Raw genomic sequence first — 26766 nt, 5'->3', positions numbered from 1 at the left:
TATTTTTAATTTGTCCCGCGGCCTAACTTTGACTGTATTTTGGCAAAGGCTTTTTTTGGTTCCTTTTCTTCCTTCAAAACAGCAGCTCAGGGGACAGTGCACCGAGCCTGGAATCAGCCAGGTTTTGAGTTCAAAGCCTGACGCTGTGTGACTTGGCCAAGATACTCCGTCAGTCTCCCATTCTTGGGGCCCTGGTCTCTAAAAGGGAGCCATGGACCCCCAGCTTCGTGGGTCACGGGAGTCTTCTAGCAAGGGCAGAATCTCAGCTTGGAGCCTTTCAAGTATTCCTCAAGTGTTAGGCCCTTCCCTCATTGACCTGTTTTCCTTCCCCGTGCATACTTCTCTGAAAAGGTGAAAAGGACGAGAGCTTCCTTCCCAGGGAGAACTCCCAACCACATCCCTTTCCTGATCCCCAGCTCCTGCACTTCCTGAAATTCTTGGTTCGCTGCTTAGCTCCTGCTGCTGTTGAATGGGTGCTCTCTCCCTCCGTTCTCTCCTGGAATCTTCCCAGGGCTAGAAAGAAATGGTCACTTGGCTCTGTGGCCTTCCCCTCTCCCCCACCCCCATTAGAGAAATCAGTCCCCTGTGGTTGCTCTGTACTGGGAGCTGCCCCAGGGCATGGTCAGGGCAAGCAATGCCTTCCAGATCCGGGCAGGCAAAGAGGTCAGAAGCCACAGGGTGTTGGCACCCAGGGAAGTAATTAGGTTGGCGAAACCATTGCCTTCGTTGCCAAGAGCTGTCACTCAACAGGTTTGTCGGCTCCTTCGTGGACGGACGGGTGGTTGTTCTTGTACCTCTAGGCATTCTCTGGCCTTTTCTGAACAAGCGATGTTGGGGGTTTAGGCCCTCCAGGCTCCGCTCAGACTCTAGAGCCCTGCTGCCTGTAGAGTAAAGGTACCGCGCGACCGTAGTGGGAGCTGATGCTCTAGAATGTGGAGTGGGTCCCTGGGCCGAACTAGAACCCTTTAGTTGTCAAGGGAGGCGGGGGAGCGGGACTATGGGCAGTGGTATTTCCCACGATTTCCTCAGCACGGCAACCTGAATACTTACAACGGTTACCATCACGTTGAGTGCTCAATGTCGGCCCTACCTGCCGGTCTCCTCCCATCCTTGTCTGGACCCCTGTAGGCTCCTGAGGACCTGGATAGGGATTGAGCACTCCCTCCGAGTCACGTGCCCCAATTCACATGCCTTGTCTCTTTCAAGCCGTCACAAAAGCTTTATCAGTTTCCACAGGAAGAAACCAAGGTACGGAGCAAAGAAGTACCCTATCAAATGCTCTTAGCTTCTTCCATGGACTCCGGACTCCCCAAGCCCTCAGCGCCCTGCCCCGGCCCAGCGTGCATCAGGCCTACATCGTTTGGGAGTTAAGCAGGGGTCCCGGGAAGGGGGTACTGGGTATAGTTCCCAACATTGCCCCACGTGCTCTGGGCCTGAAAGAAATTAGGTAGCACCAGAAGTAATAGAAACCAGGCCAAGGGCTTAAAAGACAAAGGGCCTTCGTGGCTTCTGTTGTGCTTTTATCAGGGTTGGGGGCTTTGCTGAAAGGAGGTTTGGAGGCCTGAAGGAGCCTGGCATGGTTTCCCAGGATTGGGTGTGTGTGTCCTGGAGGGGTGGGTGAGTCCCTGCCTATTGGGGGTGGGAGGGGGCTGCCAGGAGGTCTTTTCTTTCATTGGTTGTGTGGCCCTGCCCTCCTCCCCCTCCTTCTCCTGGAACATTCCAGACATTCCAGACTGCCATTGCTTTCAGGATATGGATTAAAATCCCAAACTGAGATTTGATTTCCTCACCTCATCCCCTCCCCAACTCTTCCCTACCCCGAAAAGAAAGCCCCTAAAACTGGGAGGTTGAAGGAGGAGGGGGAGGGTACTTTTGACTTTTCACCTGAGATTACACTAAGGGACCCTCTCGAAAGAGCCATCTTCAAACTGAGCTCCTGTACAGGGGTTGCTTTAAGCCCTTGCAGGTTTGAACTCCCAGGCAGGCAGCCCCACCTCTTCCATCCAGAAGAGTTTGTTAGGGCCTCCTCCCTCAGCTTGAGTGACTCCTGTCATTGGCAGCAGGCTAGATCAGTGTCCTCAGTCTTTGAACGGTGTAACCTCAACCCTCCCAAGAGTTGGACTTGCACTGTGAGGGTTCTTGAGTTTTCTCTGCCCATTTGGGCACAAATTGAGTGCTGTATGGGACATCCCTCGCAGGGGCAGAGACCGTGGGGCTCCCTCTTTTGCCTATGAATGAAATCAAAGAAGGTGGTCCGGTATGCCATCCACAGAGGACCCACAGAACTGGACTTACTTCTTATGGTTACTCTTTTGTCCTGCACAGTTGTCTGACTTTAGGTCAGGTTCACGAACCGATCAACCGAGAAAGCCACACACAGATTCTCAACACCTATCCTCCTTTGCCCTGAAGTTATTTCATCCCGGGGAGAGGTTTCCTTAGTGTATTTCATCAACAAAGACTTTATGTGCTCAGAGCTGCATAGCTAGAAGGGATCTTAGAGACCCTTTGGTTTCCATTTTTGCAGCTGAAGACACTTGAGGTCACAGGGATGGAATCATGAGTGAGCTGGCTCAGGACAGAGCCAAGAGGGAACCATTTCAGTTAGAGCTTAGCATCCTTTTCTCTTGTTCCCATGTGTTTACACTCCCGCCCGCCCCCCCCAGCCTGGCAAGAGCCGACCTGGGCCTTGTTAGGAACACTGAGGCCTGAAATTTACTTGGCTTAGTCAGTTGAAGACCCAGTCAGGGGTAATTTAAGGGCTAGAACTGGATTTTCTTGCTTCCCAGGCCAGTTTTCCCTCATGCCGTTAGAATTTCCTTGGACCTTGTCCCTGAACTAAGTTTGTGATCCAGGATATATGCAAAGACCAAATGACAGTTGACCGATGAAGATCAAGTCAATTGAAATGTTGTAAGCCCAGGGATTAGGGCATTGATTTGGGTGGTGAGCAGTTAATTGCCCTGGGAGTCAACTTTGAACCTAAAAGCCTTCCTGCAGGTGCCGGGGTGGGGGTGGGGGGGATACTACATTTTTAAGAGGTATTTGAAAGCTGGGAAGGAGAGGGTGTAGTCATTTGGGAGGAGGAACGGTCGTGATGATGTGTTGTGTGTTAGCCATTCTGGCCGGAGCATTCCAAGATGCCTCTGTTACAACACTTCTGAGTACTTGAAGCTCTTTGCTAAGCTCTAATATTACCTAACAGCACCTTAAACCCTGTGAACAGGGATTATTCCCCTTTTACAAAGAAAGGAAAGTGAGCCTCAAAGAGGTCAAATTTTTAAGAACAGTGCTGTTAAAAGTGGAATACAGATTTAAATCCATACCTGTATAAAAACCACTTGACGACTGCACTATTATCCTGCTGTAATTTGGTTGCCCGTATGTCTCCCCTAATAAATGGGGAGCACCTTGAGGCCAGGGACTTTGTTTTGGTTATCGCCGGGTCCCCAGCATCTAGAGCAAAGTCCAGCGCGAAGTAGGCAGCAATTAAATAGGTAGCAGATCAGTGACTGATGTTTTCTGTAGCAGCTTTGTATTCCAAGTGCCTGAAACGTAGTGGGAGGTAATAGACGCTTACTGGAGAAAAGGATCAGTAACACCTCAGGAGAGGGATAGACACAGCAGATGTGAATTTTAGGGAATTCCGCGGCCCTGGTGCTTAGGGCATCTGGTTTCAGGTTTCCCATCTGTGGTAACACTGATAATTTACTCTCGAGAGTGAGGCACCCCTGCACCAATTCTGTATCCCCAAAGGTTATCATTCTTGGATTCTCAGACTTTGGTGTCGAACAGAAGGGAGGGAGCTAAAGACTGAGGCAGGGATTAAACACCTCGAGGTCAGAGGCTCCTGAAGCATCCCGAGCCGTCACTAATCCTGTTCCTTCTCATTTCAGGAGTCGGAAAATCCAGATTCGAAATATCCCACCCCAGCTTCGTTGGGAAGTAAGTGATCGGGGGAGACTCAGTGGGTGGGGTAGCGAGATTGGAAGGGAAGTCCTGGTCAGTCTCAGTTGGTAGAGACGACTGGGGAGGTTCCCTGGTGGCCTGGGGGTAGGCCAGGGCTGCTAGTGCTGAGGAAGGTTGCTTGGATCTCATCCTCAGCCTAGGACTACCAGTGTTAGCCCTTTGGGCTTGGCCCTGTGGTGAGAGGCATTATGGAGGTGGGTAGGATGTTCCTCGGGCCCCAAACTTAATGATGGCAGAAATTGACCCAGGGACCGTGGCGGCCCAAGTCCACTTCCAAAACAGCCCTTAAATGCTTTTTTGTGCTCAAGCACATTTCTGTAAAGATACCCCGAAAGGTCACTGCTAGTGTCGATACCCCAGAAAGGGTAAGCCGAACGGGTAGTATTCAATCCCCATCTAAGGCTCGGCCTGTGCCACTGTGCTTTGGGGTGAGGGGTGTCCGGGGCTGGCTTTGTCTCGGTTCCTGGGATGCCCAGAGTAGCCTTCCTCCCTTTTCTGTGCTCCTAGGTGCTGGATAGCCTGCTGGCCCAATATGGTACAGTGGAGAATTGCGAGCAAGGTAAGAGTGCAGAGGGGGTGGGTGGCCGGGAAGGAGGGTAGGAGTTGGGGGGGGGTCTTCTTTGCTTCCTTTTCCGTGACCACATCTACCTGGTGTACCGAAAGAAGACAGGCAGAATACGGCATGGAGGGAGATAGACCACACAGGGGCTGTGGGCATGTTCTCCTAGCTTGGACTGGGCCGTTTATCTCTGGGACGGGTTTCTCCTGTGAGTGAGCAAGGTGGCTCATTTCCAGCATGGTGTCCCTAGGCCCCATAAGGATCAAGCACAGTAGAATGGGGTCCCGCTGTTTTAAAAGCCGTAGTTTAAGAATGGAAATTGGGCGCTCGGCCTGAGTATGTCTTCAGCCCTTTTACTTTAAAAGCTTCGCGATTCTTTGTGTTTGGCTGGACTCGTCCGTCAATTGGTGGTCTCTTTTTAGAAGCTCTGATTGTCAGGTGCACGTCTTGGGTCAATAATAATAATTAAAAAAAAAAAAAAAAAAGCCGAGGATTTATTCCTTGGCACATAGTGATGGGGAGGCATAGTCTTTCAAGAGTGGGCCCACAGCAGAAATAATAAGAAAGCGGTCTAGGTCAGAGCACATTTGGCTATGATTTCTGAGGATTCTCCATTGTTTAAGATTATAAATAAGTTTCAGAAGAAATGAGCTAAAATGTGGAGTGATTTTGGTTGGACATATAATGGTAGAGCTTGGCCAATAGAAAAGCTTGTACTATTTGAGTTTGTAGTTCTTCAAGGAATGTGCGTCATCAGCTCGTGAAGATTTAAAATTTCCTCTCAAGTCTCTATGGAAAGGTACGAGCTAGAAATCACTCTAGATGGAAATATGTGCCTGTACCCCAAGGTCAAGGCCCATCAAACAGGATCTCCTGCTCTGATCCTGTAGCTTGCCCTTTTATCATAAATAATTTGCCAGGACACGACCGGGCACACTGATAACCATTGCCCGGTAGTGCTCATGCGTTAGACTAATGACAGAGTTCTTCCTGGACAAACAGCAAGACGGAGCCCTGGCTTGGGAGCACATCGTGAGCCTCACCGGGCAGCCCGGCAGGAGCCCACATGAGTTTAAATCTGTGTGGGGCTCACCAGGGAGCGATGACACGAGGAACTGTATCAGGAGGGGACGCCTGCTACCTGGAGGAGAGAAGAGAGTGGGAAATGTTTGGTTTTGCTGGACAGCAGAGTCTTCGAGTGTCAATTTTCCTTTCTGTCCACCGCATTTAAGATCGTTACGCCTCACCACCGCTTCCTTTACCCTGATTTACATTTCTCCATGGCCTTGATCAATCTGCGATGCTCCCGTAGAATTTGCTTATCGTGCTTACTGATGTCTGTGCCAGCTGGAACGTAAGCTCTGGGAAGGCAGAACTTTCGTTGGTTTCGTTCATGACTGCGTGTCAGTTTAACTGGAAAGTTGATTCTTGGAGAATCTCCCTCACCACTGTGGTGGGAGAGCTCTGTGGAGGAAGGCCAGAGGGGTTAAAGAGTGGTCTGCACTAAGGATTTGTGGCCCACTGACTCCTCCTCAGCATGGTTGGGAGAGAGGCGTGGTTTTTGTCAAGTGTCCTCCACCCCAGGGCTGAGCAGGCCCAGGAGACCCCAAATCAAAAGACAGTGGTGCACGAGACAGGTTAATTTTATTAATTTAAAATGAGAAGTATGTCCCCAGATCGCCTGGAATTCTAACGTCCAGCCCGGTCTCCCATAGGAAAGAGTATATGGTAATCAAATGAAGACCGAGGGGGTTTCATGATAAGAGCCTAGGATGTTGATGGGATTAATGGCATGTGCCATGAAGTCATGATAGAGTGATAGAAGTCAAAGATCGATCTTTCCCCTGTCAAGATCTTTGGAATGCCCCGTCAGGACATTGGCTTGCCAATCTCTGTGTGTGTGGAGTTTTAACTAGTTTAACTTCCCAAGAATAAATTTGTAGCCCAAGCCAGGTGTGTGTGTGTGTGTGTGTGTGTGTGTGTGTGTGTGTGTGTGTTTTCCTGCCGCCTAACTGCTGATGTGTTGATCACACCCTTTTATTGCCCAGATTCTGAGGGGCTGGGTAGGGACAATCAAAGGAAGACACAGAAAGGAAAATGCAGAAAAGGTTAATTTCAATTTTCCAGTTCTGGTGAGAGGGGCCTAAATTAGGGGAAGTATTTTGCCTTGTCATTCAGCTCTTTCCTTCTCATAACACATGTAACTTCTCATAACCTGGAAAGATGAGCTTTTAACACTTGGGGTTCATCGGTGGCATCTCCAGATCTCACGGCTCTAACCTTGGCCTCTGTTTTGCTCCCCCAGTGAACACCGAGAGTGAGACGGCAGTGGTGAATGTCACCTATTCCAACCGGGAACAGACCAGGCAGTGAGTGGGCCGGAAAGTGGGGCAGGGAGGGTCTTTTGTGGGGTATTGGGAGCCAGGTACCCCTGCTTCCACAGGGTTGGGGTCCTGGCAGGCAGGAGTTACTCCTTCGGTTCGGTTATGGTGATAGCCAATCCCAGACTCTTGTCTGTTGGTTCGGGGATCTCAGAGGTACAGAAACTCAGGGATCGATAGCAAACACATGGAAGAAGGGAACGGACCCAGAGACCTCCCAGGAAAGGTATACCCTGGAACTGCAGAGGGCCTTTGCTGTGTTGATGGCTCCATCTAGTGGTAGTCGGGAGGAACTGCGAGCTCTACAAAAGGGATTTGTTCATCTGATGTGGCGGGGGCAGACATTTTATTGCGGTGATGCCCTGAGCCCAGTTTATGCCTTTTGCAGGATCCTTTTTGTCCCGTCACACCCACGATTTCTAGCTCCTTAAGCCCTTGGGCTGAGCAATTACACTTCTCACCCACTGGTGCTGACAGAGTTTGTACATTTTGTGCATGTACTCATTTATATCCGACCCGTTGCGGGCCTTCTGCCACATTTTGCTTTTGGTGGCTTTCTTGTTCCTGCGGCAGGCCACCTTTATCTTTTCGGTGCCCTCCAACCTAGTGTTAACGTCGTAAAATCCCACTACTTCCTCAAATAACCACTGTCTTGTCTTCTTTATTTATTTTTTATAAAAGTGTGTTTGTTTTAATGTAATCTCTACACCCAACGTGGGGCTTGCATTCACGACCCTGAGATCAAGAGTCGCATGCATTTCCAGCTGAGCCAGCCAGGCGCTCCTAAATATTTTTCAAAGTAATCTCTCTTCCCAGCGAGGGGCTTGAACTCATGACCTCGAGATCAAGAGTTAGCATACTCTGGCGACTGAGCCAGCCAGGCGTCCTGCCCCCATTTTCCTTTTGGCTGGCTCATCGGCTCAGACGGCTCAGAATTTTCTGGAAGTCCCTACTGCCCCTTGTGGCCAGTGTATGGTCCTTAGCCTGGCTTTGAACGTCACGGCAACACTCTCCTCTCTGGCTGTTGTTGCCTTGTTGATACTTCTAACCTGCATCAGCCAGTGTGGGACTGGATGGAGCACGTCTTCCTGCACAGGGGTGAAGAACACCCCAGGTTTGCAGACATTTCCAGATACACTTAAACTCCTGCTTCCAAGTGGTAAGCAGGGCGCTGTGGCTCTCTCTCTTTTTTTTTTTTTTTTGTACGGTTTCCTCAAACATGGGAGGTGCCAGACTCGGCAGGCGCAAAAACAAGCCTCTTGTGTCATCCTCTTTTTTTTTATCTGTTAACATTTACTCACCATCACGACCTGCGATTCTCACGTGAGTCTTATGATTGAAATTATTATGTGGCTGAAATTCATGAGCCCGATGGAAACCACCTACGTAGGTTTCCCTTTGATGTCATCAGCCATTTAGACTGGAAAGTTCTCTGAGGTGGAGGTTGGAAGGGGGAGGGGGGAGCACGTGGTCATCTCCCTGGCTTTTAGCGGGTTCCAGTTTGGAACCCAGCGTGCTTTACACGCGGAGGGCATTTGCTGTGACTGGCATGGATTGGTGTGACCGGTAGATTCTCCCTCTGTCCCCAGAGCCATCATGAAGCTGAATGGCCACCAGCTGGAGAACCACGCCTTAAAGGTCTCTTACATTCCCGACGAGCAGATCGCACAGGGTCCTGAGAACGGGCGCCGAGGAGGCTTTGGCTCTCGGGGTCAGCCCCGCCAGGGCTCCCCTGTGGCGGCGGGGGCCCCGGCCAAGCAGCAGCAAGTGGACATACCCCTGCGGCTCCTGGTGCCCACCCAGTATGTGGGTGCCATCATTGGCAAGGAGGGGGCCACCATCCGAAACATCACGAAACAGACCCAGTCCAAGTGAGTCTTGCCTGCTGGGAGATGGAGATCGGGTGCCTCCGGGAAGCACACCGAGGAGCCTCAGTATTGACCTCTTAGGAAATGTCTCCTGGAACGCGTTCCCTTTTCTCTGTGTTCGTTCGGGGGTCGCTGCTTCCAGTCATAGCCTCCTAGGAAGGCAGGGGCCGGGAGGGGTGGGGGTGGGGGTTGAAAAGGCCTGGGACGGGCCATTTGGTGGCAGCGGCTGGGCCACACAGACCTTAGAGGGGTTCTGTAATTTCTTGTAGGAAAGTCTCATCGGGCAAACCTAGTCTTTGTGAGTCAGCCCCTCCTTGGTGTTCTGTGGTTTCAGTACTGCCTGTTGGTGGCCGGAGGGCTGGGCAGCCTGGCCAAAGTCAGCCCTCAGTAACAGGTCATGATCCTGCCCCATCGCCCATCCACCGAGGCTGCTCCTCTAATCCCTTTTTAAAAATTTTTTTTTTTTTCCAGTCGCATATAGTTGACCCCTCTTCTCTAATCTTTATGGCTGATCAGCGTACTCTGGAAAAGAACGGGTCACGTCGTGTCCTTCTCGCGAAGGCATCCTTTAGTATTTACTTTTAATTTGGGACAGCGCGCCTTCCCTTTAGAGTTGTACGCGGGGCGGGATCCAGAATTTAAGGGAGAAGTACGGCTTTAGAGCTGTGGGCTGACGTCCGCCAACCCCGTGTTCCCACCCCAGACGCCACCGTTGTCCCTCCCCACCTCCTGGTTGAGACACAATCCGGAGCGGCAGGCTGGTCGGGTTTCCCTGGCCCTTCCTCTGCCCCTCCCATTCTTCACTTGGACGTGTTCCAAGGGCCCCTTCTGTACCTTCGGTTGAGGAAAGGTGGCCAGGAGTGCGAAGACGACCCCGGCTTTCACCAGGGACGCCTAACTGTCTTTGACCTTGTGGTCCTCAGGATCGACGTGCACAGGAAGGAGAACGCAGGCGCTGCGGAGAAGGCCATCAGTGTCCACTCCACCCCCGAGGGCTGCTCCTCTGCGTGTAAGATGATCTTGGAGATTATGCATAAGGAAGCAAAGGACACGAAAACGTAAGGCTTTCGCCCGGCGTGTCTTGTAACGGGAGGATTGCCACTTCCCCCACCCCAACTACGAACTGTTAGCAAGAATGGCGATAAATAAGACGTAAACTGGGAAACGAGGTTCTCTTTCCCACAAGGAACACCCTGTACGTATCCTCTTAGCGATCCCGTGAACTCACGGGTGTTTGTACATCGACGTGCTGTGCACAGGTGTATGTGTGCACACGTACGTTGTAGCACAAATAGGGTCCTGATGAACGTGTTCTACAGTTGGCTGTTGCACTTACCGTGGATCAGTAATCCTAGACCCACCTCATTCTTTTTTTTTTTTTTTTTTTTTTTTTTTTAATTTTTTTTTTTTCAACGTTTATTTATTTTTGGGACAGAGAGAGACAGAGCATGAACGGGGGAGGGGCAGAGAGAGAGGGAGACACAGAATCGGAAATAGGCTCCAGGCCCTGAGCCATCAGCCCAGAGCCCGACGCGGGGCTCGAACTCACGGACCGCGAGATCGTGACCTGGCTGAAGTCGGACGCTTAACCGACTGCGCCACCCAGGCGCCCCTTTTTTTTCTTTTTTAATTGCCTGGAATTCGGTAGTCCGCGATGACACGAGTATACGGTTGGATGAGTTTAACAGGCATACACCTGCGAAGCCATCGCCCCACTTCTGTAACGAGCATAGCCATCGCTCTGGTTGTCCTTCTTCCCCTTGGCAGCCCAGCCCCACTCCCACATTTCCGTAGCCCTCAGCAGCCACCGCTGTGCTGGTTCTCGGCATCTTTTAAAATGTAACTCTGTCGCGTGCTTTGTCCTGGAAACCCCACGCCTGTGGGGGCAGGATGATCGAGTCTGAGCGTGGCCTGCCATTTAAGGAACTCTTACCCCTCACTTCTTCCCAAGGGCCGACGAGGTTCCCCTGAAGATCCTGGCCCATAACAACTTTGTGGGGCGGCTTATTGGCAAGGAAGGGCGCAACCTGAAGAAAGTGGAGCAGGACACCGAGACGAAAATCACCATCTCTTCGTAAGGCTCTCATTTGCCTCTTTATTTATCAGAAGACTTTTAGAGCACGAGCAGGGGAGAGGGACAGAGATTTTTGTTTGAAATTGTTTAATGTTTGGTTTTTGTTTTTTTTTTTTTTTTTGAGAAAGACAGAGCATGGGCGGGGGAGGGGCAGAGAGAGAGAGAGAGAGAGAGGGAGACACAGAATCCGAAGCAGGCTCCGGGCTCCGAGGCATCAGCACAGAGCCCGACGCGGGGCTCGAATCCACGAACCGTGAGTTCGTGACCTGAGCCGAAGCCGGACGCTTACCTGACTGAGTCACTCAGGCGCCCCGAGAGTATTTTTTGTAATGTTTATCTGTTTTTGAAAGAGAGACCAAGCAGGTGAGGGGCAGAGAGAGAGAGAGAATCCCAAGCGGGCTCGGTGCTGTCAGCACAGAGGGCTCGAACTCACGAACCCTGAGATCATGGCCTGAGCCGAGATCAAGAGTCGGACACTTTAACCAACTGAGCTACGCAGGCGCCCTGAGGGAGAATCTTATGTGGCCTGATATGGGGCTGAGCCCCAGTCACAGAGTCGGATGATCAACTGACCGAGCCTCCCAGGTGCCTCTTTATGAGTGGGATGCCCCAGGGGCTCAGGGTCAGCAGTATTTCATTATTGAGCCTCAGTACTTGGCCCCTCAAGTTGGATGCGGTTTCTGCCTATTGAGGGGTAGTCAGTGAAGTGGCAGAGAGCATTTCTCTCCGTGAGGGCTGGTGGTGTGGGAGTGCCTCCCTTCAGCCCTCCGGCCTGCGTCTCAGAGCTTGCGGCCAGGAGCCAGGGCCTCGGGGTTTCAGACCTACCTGCCAGGCTGAGAAGGGGCCCGACCTAGGTCCTATTCTGAACGGGGACAGAACGCGTGCTCTCCCTGTGCAGTGGCCTTGCCTCTCCGGCAAGAAACAAGGCCAAGCAGCTCGATTAGGTGGGTCTTTGGTGAGCACTGTGCCTTGTGGACTTGCTCTGCTCCAGAAGCACAGGAAGTGGATTGCCTTGGACCACGGGGGAACGTTCCGGTCCTGAGCATCTTCCTTTCCTGGTTTTACCAGTGGTGAAAACCTGTCTGAGTGGACTCCTTGCAAATGGAGGGGTGTTTTCCTCTCCCTGGCACCGTGCCCCCGGCCTGGGTTCCAGACTGAACGCCAGAGACCAGGAGCTACTTGCCAAAAGTGAAACAGCCTGCAGACACGGTTTCTGTGGCTAGTTACGAGCCGGGGTCCGCTCCTGGCCCCGGCCGGTCAGTGTGGAAGGGTGACTCAGCTCTGCTCTCCCACCAGGCTGCAGGACCTCACCCTCTACAACCCCGAGAGGACCATCACCGTGAAGGGGGCCATTGAGAACTGCTGCAGGGCCGAGCAGGAGATCATGAAGAAAGTTCGGGAGGCCTACGAGAACGACGTGGCTGCCATGAGTGTGAGTGTCTCGTGCCCCTGCTGACTGCTCTCCGAGCCTGAGCCACGGCAGAAGGGGGTCTCCATGTGGGGTGGGGAGGCCACGTGCTTTTGGACCTCCATTCCTCAGAGTCTTTTAAGTGTAATTAATTGAGATTCTTTATCGGATTCCTGGGGCGGGGGGGGGTGGCGGGTCTCCTCTTGGGCTTCAAGGTCCGTGATCTTCCTGTACAATTGGTGTTGGCGTGTAGTTCGGTGAGGAGAAGGGTCCGTTATTTTAATCTGCTCAAAAAAAATTTTTTTAGTATTTATTTTTGAGAGAGAGAGGGAAACAGAGCGCGAGAGGGGGAGGAGGGGCAGCGAGAGAGAGGGAGTCACAGAATCCGAAGCAGGCTCCAGGCTGAGCTGTCGGCACAGCCCAGTGTGGGGTTCGAACCCACGGACTGCAAGATCATGACCTGAGCCGAAGTCGGATGCTCAACCGACTGAGCCATCCAGGTGCCCCTAAATTTTTTTTTTAAGTTTATTTATTTATTTTGAGAGAGACAGAGACAGTGTGAGTGGGAGAGGGATAGAGAGGGAGACAGAGAATCCCAAGTAGGCTCCATGCTGTTAGCGCAGAGCCCGTCGTCTGATTTTTATCGTATTTTTAAATTTTATTTTATTTATGATGAACAGGCTGTAAATTTTGTTTTAACGTTTATGTATCTTTGAGAGACAGAGAGGGACAGAGCACCAGTGGGGGAGGGGCACAGAGAGAGGGAGACACAGCATCTGAAGTAGGCTCCAGGCTCTGGGCTTGAACCCACAAACTGTGAGATCTTGACCTGAGCCGAAGTCGGACACTTAACGGACTGAGCCACCCAGGCACCCTGCCCCTCCCCCCGTCATCTGATTTTTAAAGGGGAGGGAGGATGGTGGGTACGGGAAGAAAGGTGAGTCCTGGAAGTTAATGGACATCTGTCCTCGCTGTGCCTTCTCATAGGAATGTTCCAGTGCAGGGTTTAGTGGGATGGGGGGGATGACATCTGAGGCTCTGTTGGACCCTTCTTGGGGGGGGGGGGGAGGTGGCCGGTTCTTAGTCCAAGGATAATGTGCCACGGCTCACAAGTCCACGCTCTATGTGTACGTGAGCGTGTGTGAAAACCACAAGGACAGGCCGGTTTTGTGCAGGTACATGCACCCAGCGCTCCTGTGTTGGCCGCTCCCCCCCCCCCCCCCCCCCGCCTCTGGGCTCAGCCAGGCCCCTGCAGGGTGAGCTGACCTCTTCCTCTTCACCTTCCTTCCCCAGCTGCAGTCGCACCTCATCCCCGGCCTGAACTTGGCGGCTGTGGGTCTTTTTCCAGCCTCGTCCAGTGCGGTCCCGCCACCGCCTAGCAGCGTCACTGGAGCGGCTCCGTACAGCTCCTTTATGGTAGGTGCAAGATCTCACCCCAGGGGACCCCGGGCCCTTCTGTGGCCTCCCTTCGGGCCCAACCCCCCGTGGGGGCCCGATGCTGGGGGATGCATTTGCAGGGAGAGGGAAGGGAGGTCTGGGATGCCCCCGTCGTGCGCACTCCCGGCCGCTGGTGCCCCGCCGTGTGGATGGCGCCTCCTCGGTCTTTACTGGGCAGAGGGAGAGCCAGGGAGGGCGTAGCCCCTGTTGGCCACCCGCTGCCTGCGCCCTTCTGCCTCGAGGACGCGCGCCCTGGGTGCGGGAGGGCTGCACCCCTTGCCCGTGCTAACGGCACCCCCTGTCTTGGCAGCAGGCTCCGGAGCAGGAAATGGTGCAGGTGTTCATTCCCGCGCAGGCCGTGGGCGCCATCATCGGGAAGAAGGGACAGCACATCAAACAGCTCTCCCGCTTCGCCAGCGCCTCCATCAAGGTGACCTGCTCTGCCTGCCTCCGGGTCCCGCGAGGAGGGGAGCCCTCTCTCGCTGCTGGGGGCTCAGACCTCTGTTTCCTGACACTCCGGGTGGCCCGCCCTGGGGCGGGGCCTCTTCCTCTGAGGGATCGCAGCCCCCTTTGCTTTTCACCTTGCCAGGGTCTTCCTTGCTTCCGGGCTCTCAGACGAGGGAGGGGGCGGGTGTTGCAGCGTAGAAAGCGAACTTGGGTTCTGGCACGGACTGACGTGGGTTCAAGCCCCCGCCTGCCCCTAAGCCAAGGACCTCAGCCTCCGGTTTGCTCACGACTGCGGAAGCCGAGGCCCCGGGCTCCGGGCGCCTGGCACACAGTGCTTGCTTTGGTAAGTGTCAGGCTGGCTCTACACCTTGCTCGGCCAGGGTCCAGGGCAGAGAGCAGGGAGAATCTTTCCTAGTGAAACTAAGGGGTTAAGTTTCATAAGCCTGAATCCATCTGTGGTCTTAGAGGAGCTGGTGAGACGCAGTGATCCTTCTCTGGTGAAGTGTGGGTGGTAGGGGGAGCCTCTTTGACCACCTCTGTTTGCTTTGTAGATTGCTCCTCCCGAAACTCCTGACTCCAAAGTTCGAATGGTCATCATCACTGGACCCCCGGAGGCCCAATTCAAGGTTCTCATCTTTGTTTTTCCAAGCTAGACCCGGGTGGGAGTCCCCCGGGTGGGAGGCTGGGTGGGAGTGCAGATCTGCACGACGCTTTTTAAAAACGGTTTTTATCCATTTCTTGGAGTAGTCTTTTTTTAAACGTTATTTTTCAAAACGTCTTTATTTATTTAGGGGAAAGAGAGAGACAGCGTGAGGGGGGAGGGGAGGAGAGAGAGAGGGAGACACAGAATCTGAAGCAGGCTCCAGGCTCCGAGCCTGACGTGGGGCTCTCGAACTCGATAACGGTGAGATGAAGTCGAACGCTTAACCGACTGAGCCACCCAGGCGCCCCGATTTCTTTTACGTAATCTTTATACCCAGCGCGGGGCTCGAACTCACGACCCCGAGATCAAGAGTCTCCCGCTTTACCGACTGAGGCAGCCAGGCGCCCCTGCAGGATAAAGCATTGCAGTGCTGCTTCCAGTTGGGCATCACACTTAATTTCTGTTGGCTTCTGTTTCCTTCTTTACATCTGAAGGTGAACAGGAATTCGGGACAGAAGGAAACCCTAGGGCTTGGCTCCTTCCTTGGGCTTTGCCTTGGTTACATCAAAGGAAGACCTTTGATGCCAAATTTCCTTCTCTGCTCTGTATCTATCGCTAAGTGCCTGCACTTCTGGTCACATAGCCCAAGAGCCGACAGTGAGCACATCCTGACCGAGGCAGCAGGGATGGGGAATGGGGACAGGCTCTTTAGGCTGTGTGCAGCAGCCCACAGCCTGTTCTCTGCGGCCTCATTCAAGTCAATGGGGTCATCCCAGACCCTATAGGGATTTGTAGCTTATGAATTGTTCTGGGAGGTGTGGGTTCAGTTACTCTGCCCCGGCTCTCCAGTGTTACAAGCAATCAGAAGGAACAGGTCAATGCCACGACAATGGCATTTTCGGTCACCTGGGTAGATGGTTGATCTACCCCTGGGTGGGGCCTGGGGGGCAGCAGGGGAGGGGCTGGAGCTTGGGGACCGGACGTCTCTGTTTACCTCGCTTCCCTTTTCGCCGCGTGTACGGCCTGCTGATTAACAAGGATCTCCTCCTCTCAGGCTCAGGGAAGAATTTATGGAAAACTCAAGGAGGAGAACTTCTTTGGCCCCAAGGAGGAAGTAAAGCTGGAGACCCATATCCGGGTGCCAGCGTCAGCTGCCGGCAGGGTTATTGGCAAAGGTGGCAAAACGGTGAGCCTTGAGGGCCAGGCTGAAAGTTCTGGATCTTTGTCCTCAAACCCGACAGCTCTGCTCTGGCTTCCCTCTCCCCTACCCCGCACAACCTGAGGACTCCTGACGTGCTCCTCGACCCAGTTCTCCTCCACAGCCCAGCTCTGGAGTCCTCTAGTTACTTGCTAGCGATTTGCCTCTTGTCCTTCCCTCCAACCCCACCCTTTCTTGATGGCACCCTGAGCTTCTCTTCACCCCTGGCCACGCAGGTGAACGAGTTGCAGAATTTGACAGCAGCCGAGGTGGTGGTGCCCAGAGACCAGACCCCAGATGAGAACGACCAGGTCATCGTCAAGATCATCGGGCATTTCTATGCCAGCCAGGTACACGTGGCACCTCCCCCCTGGAGGAGGGCGGCAGGAGCCCGGGGATCAGAGAGGGAAGACTCCAGATGTTGACCTCCGTGGCCTGGATGAATCCGGTGGACTCTGCCTGCCTCTGGGCTGGCTCAGTTTTCTTTTAATTTGTTTTGAGAGAGAAAGAAGAGGGGCAGAGAGAGGGGAGAGAGAATCCCAAGCCATCTCTGCGCTGTCGAGGAAGCCTGAGGTGGGGCTCGAACTCACAGACTGTGAGACCGTGACCTGAGCCGAAATCAAGAGTCGGACACTTAACCGACCGAGCCACCCAGGCGGCCCTGGGTCATTCTTTTTTCTAGGTGTAGGAGTGTGACGTGTAGATGTCTTACTTCCTCTTGAGGCTGTAGGGAGAGCGGTCTGAGGATTTCATGTATGATATATATCCTATATAAGAACCAGTATGTATTCTATATTCTTGGTCATCAACTAAGGGTCTTTCCTGTTGTCTAACCTTAGTGCTTCGCTAACACCTTGTGCACAGGATGAGAAAGGAAATTGGTATCCCCCCCTTCCCCCGCCAAGTCTTGTTTGTGAAATAATAATGCCAATAACAACATTCTGGATGGCCCTTCCCCAGTACAGTCCCTTAGCCTTTCTCACAATGACTTTTCCATCCCTGCTTCCAGTTCTTCCACCGTCCCATTGCAGAACTCCCCACCCCCACCTCCAGGGAGCCGGTCGGCACTGCCCAGCATTGGGACTGACCCCAGAGCCTGCAAAGGAGAGTGGATGTCGGGGTCAAATGCCCTGTACTTCGAAAAGTCAGGCAAAGGATGACCGGAAGGGAGTGAGGTTTTCCTAATATCCTCCAGTGTCGGAACCGGAAGGGGTACGGAGGCCTTTGGACGCAACCCCTTCCTCTTAGAGGACAGACGTTTCACAGCAGGCTTGTGGCCCGACCGACACTGTCTAAGGCAGTACAGGAGCCGGGAATCCGGGCTCTTGGTTCCCAGTGTGGTGTGGCTGTGCAGCAGCAGGAACGTGGGTTCTGGAGGCAGAGGCCTTGGAACTCAAACCCCCCCTTGCGTGGTCTCCTGCGCCGTATGGCTTTGGCTAACTTTTCTGGGACCGTCTTTTGAGAAGTATGAACGGTAGCGTCTGTGGCCGAGTCTGCTGCACCAAGCACCATTCTGTGTGGTTTACGTATATTAACTCGTGCAATCCCCACGATAGCCTCATTTTACGGATGGGGGTGTGAGCTTAAGAGGGTAAAGGACGTACGCGAGGATGCACAGGGCCAGGAGGTTTTCAGTACCGAAGTGGGGATGGTTTTCATCTGTTAGGATGTCAGGAGTAGAGAGAAGAGCTACGTAAGCCGTCCGCTCGGGGCTGACCGAGTAGGAAGTGATCTAAAAAGAGGGAGTCCACCGTCTTGCCTCAACCTAGACCACCTTTCTGTTTAACCAAGAAACCAAGCACGCCGTGGGTGGGAGGACGCGATTCTGGCGACCGGTTCCGGGCGTCGCATTGTGCTGTTGATTTCCCTCGTGGAACCGTGTTCTTGGGGACGGCGCCTTTGAGAAGGGGAGGGGAGAGACACCGATCCATTTTGTACGGTGGGGCTTCGGTGTCACTGCTGGTTTCTAAATCCGTCTCTGGACGTTTCGTTCTCTCTCCTGGGAACGTCGACGCGTGTGGCGGGGCTGTGGTCAGTGGGGAGGAGGTCTCCGAAGTGAATATGACCCTCCGAGGGAGCACACACTCCTGGCGACTCCAGGAGGTTGATTTGGGGTTCCGCGGGACGTGTGGCAACTTTGTTAACCGGAGGCCCTCACTCTTGCCGCTCGTCTGTTTTTTCCTACAGATGGCCCAGCGGAAGATACGAGACATCCTGGCCCAAGTGAAACAGCTGCACCAAAAGGGACAGAGTAACCAGGCCCAGGCACGGAGGAAGTGACCAGCCCCTTCCCTTCGCGGCGACTCAAGGACAACGGGCTGAAGTCGAGAGCGCGTTCTCCCCAGCAGGCCTGAGAATGAGTGGGAATCAGGGACCCTTGGGCCGGGATGTAGACCAGGTTTGCCCGCTTGGCTTGAGGAAAGACGTTCCAGTGAGGAACCCTGATCCCTCGGCCCCACACGCCCTACCAATTGGCCCGACACTGCCCGCCCCTCAGGGTGTCACCATGGAAATTCTAGCTCAGGGTGCTTTTAAACGTGGATTGTTGAAGTAAGTTCTCCAGGTCCCACCAAGAGAGTGGGTCAGGCCCCAGTGGGAAGAGAAATAAAATTTCCTTCAGGTTTTTAAATCATGCAGAGGGGTGTTTTAATCAGCCTCAAAGGATGGTTTGCTTCTCAACCCGAAAATCCTTCCAGCCTTCTCCTACTTGGTTCGTTGATTAAAATACCTCTACTCTCGTGCCCTGACATAACCTCTTCCTATATAGCCTCTTCCTGAAGTCACGCTAATTGTTTTATCTGTACTGCTACCAGAAAAGGTGGGAACCAATGAATGCATTGTTTTGCTTACGTTATTGACTCAGAGGAGAAGACACACCAGCATCTATAGTTTAAGTCCACTCCTTCCCTAACCGACCAGTAGGAACAGCAAGGAATAAAGAACGGGGGAGAAATGTGATTAAACTGTATAGTAATCCACGTTTAAAAGGAGTGCCCTTATGGCCGATCTAGTCCAGATCGCCATCTTGAAAAATTGGCGCGATGAAAATGTTCTCCACTCTGTCGGGACTTCCCCACCGAGATTCCCTGCCCCGTTCACGTCCTTCTCCCCATCTAGGTGCACATGGGCGGTAGTGAATGCTCGGCGGGGTAGGGGCTGACCACTGTACTGTCCCTGATTCCCACCATTCTCAGGCAGATTTTATATTTTTTTAAAGTCTATTTTAATGATTGGATATGAGCACTGGGAAGGGGACGTAACTCCCCTTGATAAAGTCTCAGTTCCATGGAGGACTTGAGTGGCCCCAAAGGCTGCCACTGTGCCCTCACTCCAGCCCGTGTGCTCCTATAAGGGCTGGTTCCCAGAGGCAGGGGTTGTGGGGCACTCCCCCGCCACGGCACTGTTCCCTTGGTGGAGGTGGGATGTGGAACCCAACCCCGAGCTCCCGGTCAAGCTGAAGTCCACCATCTGGCGTACGTTAATGAATATTCAGTAAATGGGAGAGTATTTGCTTCTGTCGTTATCCCAGAGGCATATTTAACCGATGGCTTCTGCCTCCGTGAATCATCGGCATGACAAAAGTTGTGCCTAAAAAACAAAGTTCAAAATACCAGCAACCTTATGCACAAAGGGGTAAATAAGCTTAATTTATTAATTTACCAGGCTCAGTAAGATCCCGTTGGAAGTTCAGCCCTTGTGGAAGACAGCAGCCATCAGTTGAATGAGGTTGGGCCTCCCCTCCTAATATACTGATTGTCAACGCATATCAGCCAGGTGGTGCACTTTAGTTAGCTACCTTGGACAATGCTATCAAGTGTGCTGGGAAGGGAGGAAGGCCTCTCTGCATGTGGAAAAGCCCATGCGTGGAGTCCCCTCCTTCCGACACTGCAACAACAGTAGTAACAACGAGACAACCATGACACGTGGGCGGAGTCAGTCAGGTAATGCTGTGCGCGAAGTAAACTACCTCAAGGTATGAAGTTACCTCAGCAATTACTTTCCTTTTTGTTCCCCCCACCTTTTTTTAACCTTTTTTTTTTTTCTTTGCGGCTTGCTGATATTTTATATAAAAAAGAAAAGCAAAGCAAAAGAGAAGCTGATAGTCTTGAATATTTTATTTTTTTAATGAAAAGAAAAAAAAAAACGAGAAAGTTATGTTTCATAATTTCTTACAACATGAGCCAGTGTAAGCCTTTAGGATCTCTCTATGGAGAACAGGCCCTATGGGAAGGGCAGCAGGGGCTGGCTCTTTGGGAGGAGGCTGGGGCTCAGCGGCCCAAGGTGGAGAGAGCCCGGGGCGAGGCCCTGATCTCTGACCCCCAGATTCCGAAGCCACTGGCCTCTCCTGGGAAATCCCGCCTGCTGGGGATTCAGAGACCTAGCAGAGCTGTGGGCCTCCAGTGGCCAAACGGCAGTCCCCAGCCACCTGCTCATGGCGTCTCCTCTCTCCCTTTTTGGTTAAAGGGCATCCCAGCCAGTTCTCCCCACCAGTGGTGCTGTTGAGATATTTTTAAATAATTGCCTCCGTTTTATCGAGGAGTGAAATAATATCTAAAAAGTATACCCACTTAAAAAAACAAAAACAAAAACCCCTCTATTTCTCTTTCTAGAAGTATGGGAGCCAAGATTCCGTTGGTGGAAGAGACACAGCTGCTCTCTTGCCCTCAGAGAGGTCCACCTGGTTTGTCATTGCAGTCTTTTCTTTTTTTGGTGTTGTTTTCATTTCAGTCCCATCTCGCTGTTCCTTTGGGTCTGCGTCAACAGACCAAGGAGCAGACAGACACTCAGATGATTGCCCCTTCGTCTCCTGTCATCTTTAGATTGATCTGATTGGTTCTAACAGTGGACCCGAACCTAAAGGAATTCTTGATTTAGGGTGGTGGGGGTAAGAAGCGGTAGGGGGGTATGGGAATGTGACCGGGGACAGGTTCCTGCCTCGCTCGTGTCTTATCCTTGCGTCCCCATGACATTCCTTTACAACCTCCAGAACTGTCTACCCCAAAGAGAGGAAGAAGCAGGAGAGCATTTAGGGGCGATACCAGGCCTATGGAATTGAGCTTCCCACCTGCCCTAACCACAAGGAAAGGGTCTCCCAACTTCCATCTCTGGCTCTATATGCTTTAGCCCAAAATGAAGCAGATAACGTTCAGACATCGGCCATTCGGTGATTTAAGGCGAATTTCCAGCAGCAAGCATGCTTTAATATCCGGTTCAAACTACCAGCAGAAAAACAAAAAACAAAAACCAACAAACGAAAAAACCACCCACAGTACCTGAAATGTGATTGTTGCAGTGTTCAGTTTCCTTGGGATCCTGCTCCCGTCACACCTTAAGCCCACGTCCTTTTCCTTTGGCTGGTTCAGCTCCCGGAAGAGACCAGGAAGTGTGGCAAGGGACTGTCAGACGTTAGTTGAATTAGGCACAGCTTCCACTCATCGCTGACATTTGCCCAGCAGGAAAGTTGTGAAAGTTACCCTATCAGAAGCAGAAGGAATATGGTTTGGTGGTTAAAGTTTAGCGGGATAAAGGGACCTGTCTTGGTGGGCCCGCCTTTGACCCTTAGGCTAGGTCTTGGGGCAGTGCCTTGCCCTCCTGCACATCACCTCCATTTCCCCGTCCTTGGCGAGATAAGTCAACGTGGAAAGCACTTGGGAGATTTGGATGATCAGAGAAAAGTGACTTTTAGAAAACCACTTCTATACTGAAGAGAGAGAGAGAGAGAGATATATATGTGTGTGTGTGTGTGTGCGCTACATATATATTTTTAAGAAAGGACCATCTCTTTAGGATATATTTTTTATTCTGTGGAACACACAACAAAACCAAAATGGTTTGATTCACTTAACTTCAAAGCTGCATCTGACAGTTACACCCGGATGGCTTTAATCCCCTCTAGGGTCTGGTTGCCTTTTGCAGTTTGGGTTGTGGACTCGGCTCCCCAGAAGGGTCTGGGTAGGAGAGAGCCATACGTAGGGACAGAGTTTTATCCCCTGCTGCCCTTTCCTGCCCTCCCCTGGGTCCTTGTCAAGTCCTTATTCCTTTCCCGTGAGCTCTCCACCTCCGGGGGGTGGTTGGGAGCTATTCTTAGGTATGCCTCACTATTGGCCGGAAAGACCCCATGTAAAACCCAGAGAGCACTGCGGGGGGAACACTCCAGGTGGCTCTGTGTCCGTTTTCCTCTGTGCCAAAGACAGACAGACAGACAGACAGGGGCTGAGAGAGGCCGTTTCTGAATCCAAGCAGTAGCCATTTTTCGACGTATACTTGGGCCCTCTGAGAGGGGCTCCTGGAAACAGTGCGAGCTAAAGACGCGTCCCTTCCCTTCTGAGGCTCCTGGGGGACGTGGGGGCGGTGCTTAACTTGCCAAGGGGTAGGGAGCTGAGAAAGGGGTCCATTGGCTCCTGGTTGCACTTTGGGGAAGGAGGGGAAGTTTGGGGCTCCTCCACGTGGGACTGCTCTCTGTCCCCTGCCCCCACTGCAGAGATAGCATGGCGAGTTCCCTTCAGGCCTGGCAGACTGGCAGCGAGGAGGGGCCTCAGTTAGCTCTCAAGGGTGCCTTCCCCTCCTCCCACCCCAGACATAACCCTCTGCCAAACTGGGAACCAGCAGTGCTATGTAACTACCTCACAGAGCCCCAGAGGGACCGCCCAGGCCTCCAGTTCACTCCGAAGCCGAAGCCGGCACCTCTAGTCCCCCCTTTCCTCTCACTTCCCACCCGGGGAGGGGGGGGGCGGGAGGGGGGGGCGATCTGCTTTCATTCTCCTGAAGTGTTTTACGGGGAGATCCTAGTGGCTTTGACATTCAAACCGCGCCACTGTTTTTTGCCTGTTTGTGGCAAACTGGTGGAAGGAAGACAGCACAGCCCGACCACAGTAATTGCAGGAAGATGGGAGACCTCCATGCCAGGGGACATAAAGCCATTTCCCTTCCAAACGCTCGATGACGTAGACGCAGAAACGTCTCTCTGGTACCCAGACTTCGAGTAACGCCAGCTGAAAGCTTCGGTTTCTTTGGATACATATAAGGCTTCTCTGTCGGGGTACAGGGCAGGGAGGAGGCCTCGTGACCGAAGGTGAAGGTAGAGGGCGAGGGCCAGATCCCAACCTTGACCCTTGGGCCCGTGCACCTCCTTGGGGCACAGCCTGATGTGGGCACCATGAGCATGGTGTCTTAGCGTGGTTGAATCCGGACTGACGAGACATGGAAGAAGTTTTTGTTCTCTTAAACAGCAGGAAGCTCCTCGGGAGCGTGTGTTTTCGAGTTACCACAGGTGATGGATGCTACGAGTAGAAATGGATTAACTACCTCAATCCTTACAATAAGATTGGAACCGAGGGCAGGGACTCGTGCATAAGGGTATGAATCCTAGCCAGGAGAAGTGAGTTGAGGCTTGTGCCACAAAAAAAGGTTTGTTCTTGAGGAACAGGCAGGCCTGCCAGGACTCCCCCCACCCCTGTCCAGGGGGCTGGGCGGTCTGGCAATTAGGTCCCCCCCCCCTTCCGCCTTCCTTGCCCGGGGGTCCAGCGTGTCACCCCTTTCCCTCCGGCTTGACCTCCGCTCACTTGCTCTAGCCTATCTCGTTGGACCAGAGAGGCTGGCTGGAGGTGAAATCCGGGGCTTTGGCCTGGAACCCATCACTCAGCCCTAGCGTCAGGAAGCCTGGGGAAGCCAGAGCTAAGACCTCTTCAACAGGGTTTCTTTGAGATGCTCCGCCTCCGCTGTGTCCTCAGTCTTCACAGGGGGGGGGCGGGGGGGGGAGGGGGGGAGGACAGTTGGCTCTAGAAGACGTGGTGCGGGATCCTTTGTCCTGAGAGAGTCCAAGGCCCCCCCGGTCCTCTGGTCGCTCAGGCGTCTTTGTAGTTGGGGAGTCCACTGGGCGATCCCAGCCCCTCCCCACCCTCTAATGGACCTCCTCATAGAAGCCCCATTTCACTTTTGTTTTATCTACCTCTTAGCAAGACAATAGAGAGAAATTAGGTAGTGGCAACTCCACTTGCTTAGGTTAGGGGGGGAAAAAGATTTCTTTTTCCAAAGGAAAAAAAAAAATATTACCTTAAAAATACTTTCCAAAAAATTTAAAAAACCAAAAAAAAAAAAAAAAAAAAAAAAGAAAGAGGGAGACATTTTCCAGTGACCACTGGATTGTTTTAATTCCCCAGACTTTTCTCTTTTTTTCCCCCGTAAATAAGTTTCACTCTTTGGCGAGTTTCTCCACTTGTTTAAGATAATGTGCTGTCCTATCTGGGACGGCGATCACCGTCTGCCCCCCCTGGCTTGTCCCACCCCTACACCCTGTTCCCACCAGTGAGTCTTACCTGCGCTCCTCCCCCTGACACCCTCCCGGCCAGGTGACTTCCGTCCCCCCAGCAAGAATAAAGACTGTGGTGTGTGTGTTGGGGTGCTGAAGTCTTGACTCACCCTTTTCCCCCTGTGGGGGTTGGGAGGCCACTTGTAACACTTCCGTGTACATTTTATGTAACCCACTGCAATGTAAAGGTGTTCAAAATGAATTTCAGCAGATGATGAGTTAGCCTAATGAATAAACATCCTCTGTCGCCACTTGGGTGCTCCCCTTTTCTCCAGCATCTTCCTCCTGGTCCCGGACACCAGAATAAGTCAGAGGAGCTCCCCTCCCCAACGCAAAGTGAATTCGCATCCAGTCCTGAGACCCCTCTTAACTCAGGAGAGTGGAAAGTGTGTTTTTCTGGAATGCGGATCCTGATGGCGGCCGGAAGGGGCTCCTGCATGTGACTGTGCTATCCCATTCTGTAATTCGCGGCCACTTTGAAAATTGTACCTGGCTGGAAGTCTGCCAGCCATCGCCACGGTATTTCGATTGTACCCTTTCTCTCCCACCCTTTAATCTGTACTTTGCTTTGTTGGGGGAGGTGGGGCAGCTGACTCAGACTTTGCGAATTTGTTCTTTCGCTGGATGGGCGCTCCAGCTTTTCCCATGAAGGTTCTTTAAGCTACAGACCACTTCATTCTGCTGTTTCAATTTCAAAAATAAAAAGGAAACTTCTATCGAAAGCTGCGCGCGCGTGTGTGTCTGTCTTGTCTCGTCTCGGGCGGGGGGTGGGTGGTGGTCTTTGGGGTCTGGTAGCGGAGATGCTCAGACCTCCAGCAGCCGACTTCAGTGTTGAGAGTCCTGGTTCCCAGGGACCAGAGTCACTCAAATGCAGACGAGGCCTTTTTCTTAAATTCACCGACAGCCAACAAGGAGTGGCCTTTAGACGGTGCCTTGCTGTTAACGTCCTTTGCATGTTGGAATACGGCCTCCGCCGTATTGCAGAATCGGTCGGTGCCTGTTGGAGAATCCGTGCAGAGCAGTCTCGGTGGCTCTGGAGGTCAGGAAGAGGTATTGCCCTTCCTGACCCCTGCCCCAGGAAAAACTATGCAAATGGCTTCTTCCTTCCAGGTTTCCGTCACCAGCTACCGTGACCCTGCCCTCGCCTAGTTTCCTTTCTGAATGTCAGCAAGGTGGAGGGACACAACCTAGACTCCCAAGCGTGGCTCCCCGGATTCTTGGTCCAGCCCTTTCTGCCCTGACATCTTTCAGAGATGACCTGATGGTACAGGGCGATACCATGCTTAAAGAAACGTTCTAGGCCATCTGTTCAGACCTAGGGCTGTTTGGACCCTGAATAGATGGGTCTAGCGCCAGTTACGGTGGTGTGAAATCTGATGTCAAGGGGACACGCTAAGAATGGAATGATCTGTCCCTCCTCCTTATGTCCACCCTGGGTATCGGGCAGATCTGTGAAGATTTCGCTCACCCCCCCTCCGGGACGGTGGGGAACATTTGCTAAGAATGGTTATACTTGTCTTCTCCTAATCCTCTCTCTCCACATCTTTTCTTTTTTTTCCCTACGTAACCCAATCTTTTTTTTTTTTTTTTTTTCAGTTTATTTTGAGAGAGTGAGAGTGCGAGTGAGTGGGGGAGGGGCAGAGAGCAAGGGTGGGGGGGGACGCAAGCAGGCTCCATGCCGTCAGCGCGGAGCTCGAACTCACGAACCCCGCAAGATCGTGACCTGAGCCGAAACCAAGAGTGGGATGCGCGACCGACTGAGCCACCCTGGCTCCCCAAACCCAATCATGTTTGCAAAAGGTTTAATTAAGGTGGATCTGGATAAGTTAAAAGTCATTAGGCTGGGTTTAGCGTTGGCGGTTATTTGTGCCCTCCCACATAAGGAGATCAATGTCGGGACGTGATTTTCCACTCTTGCTGGAAACTTCACGCAGGAGGTGAATATTTATTCGTTCCCTGCCGTGTTTCCGAAATCATTTAAGGTGGCTGAAACACGGGGATGAAGCCCTGTGGACACTTTGCTGGTAATGGTCAACGTTTGCTGGGATTAACAGTGTGCTCACACCCATTTAAGGCATCCGGGGCCTTACGTGACGGCGTGTTTAACTCTCCCAACAATCCTGAAATGAATGTTACTCCCCTTTTACACACAGAACCGAAAATCAGACAGGTTATGTTACTAAAGCCACAAAGCGTTTGATTCTAGAACCCAGACCTTTGCCAGTACAGCTAACCGCCATCTCTGCAAGAGGAACCTTCGCTGGTGTAGGCGAAACATGGAAGCTACTTCTGCTGACGGTTTGCGAGAACACCCTTCTTTTCACCATCTGTGTAAGTAATCAGTGGTAAATTCACAAAAGCGGCTTTTTGTATCGTTCCTGGTCAAATCGGTCACAACTGGCTTTGGCCTTGCCTTCCCATGTGTGCACGAGCCTGACAACTTTGGTGCCCAGTGTGGGGCCCATGAAGGTACG

The 26766-nt window shown here is 52.5% G+C and overlaps 1 protein-coding gene across 2 annotated transcripts in view; it reads left to right on the top strand.

The window, feature by feature from the left end:
* Positions 1 to 21237, top strand: part of IGF2BP1 (insulin like growth factor 2 mRNA binding protein 1) — a 43814-nt gene extending 22577 nt beyond the window's left edge. The window contains exons 3-15 of one of the 2 annotated variants that reach the window (XM_045488507.1): positions 3897 to 3945; positions 4477 to 4528; positions 6834 to 6897; positions 8499 to 8780; positions 9701 to 9835; positions 10729 to 10851; positions 12148 to 12283; positions 13553 to 13675; positions 14007 to 14126; positions 14695 to 14769; positions 15841 to 15972; positions 16221 to 16334; positions 18172 to 21237. In XM_045488507.1, the coding sequence (XP_045344463.1) occupies positions 3897 to 3945; positions 4477 to 4528; positions 6834 to 6897; positions 8499 to 8780; positions 9701 to 9835; positions 10729 to 10851; positions 12148 to 12283; positions 13553 to 13675; positions 14007 to 14126; positions 14695 to 14769; positions 15841 to 15972; positions 16221 to 16334; positions 18172 to 18264 (1498 nt within the window). In that variant the 3' untranslated portion in view covers positions 18265 to 21237. The remainder of the gene's footprint in view (positions 1 to 3896; positions 3946 to 4476; positions 4529 to 6833; positions 6898 to 8498; positions 8781 to 9700; positions 9836 to 10728; positions 10852 to 12147; positions 12284 to 13552; positions 13676 to 14006; positions 14127 to 14694; positions 14770 to 15840; positions 15973 to 16220; positions 16335 to 18171) is intronic. The other variant, XM_045488508.1, reaches the window with a different exon arrangement.
* Positions 21238 to 26766: the final 5529 nt, after the last annotated feature.

The sequence above is a fragment of the Leopardus geoffroyi genome, chromosome E1 (genome assembly GCF_018350155.1).
Source record: "Leopardus geoffroyi isolate Oge1 chromosome E1, O.geoffroyi_Oge1_pat1.0, whole genome shotgun sequence".
NCBI classification, from domain to species: Eukaryota; Metazoa; Chordata; class Mammalia; order Carnivora; family Felidae; genus Leopardus; species Leopardus geoffroyi.
This window is presented reverse-complemented; position numbering and strand designations above follow the sequence as displayed.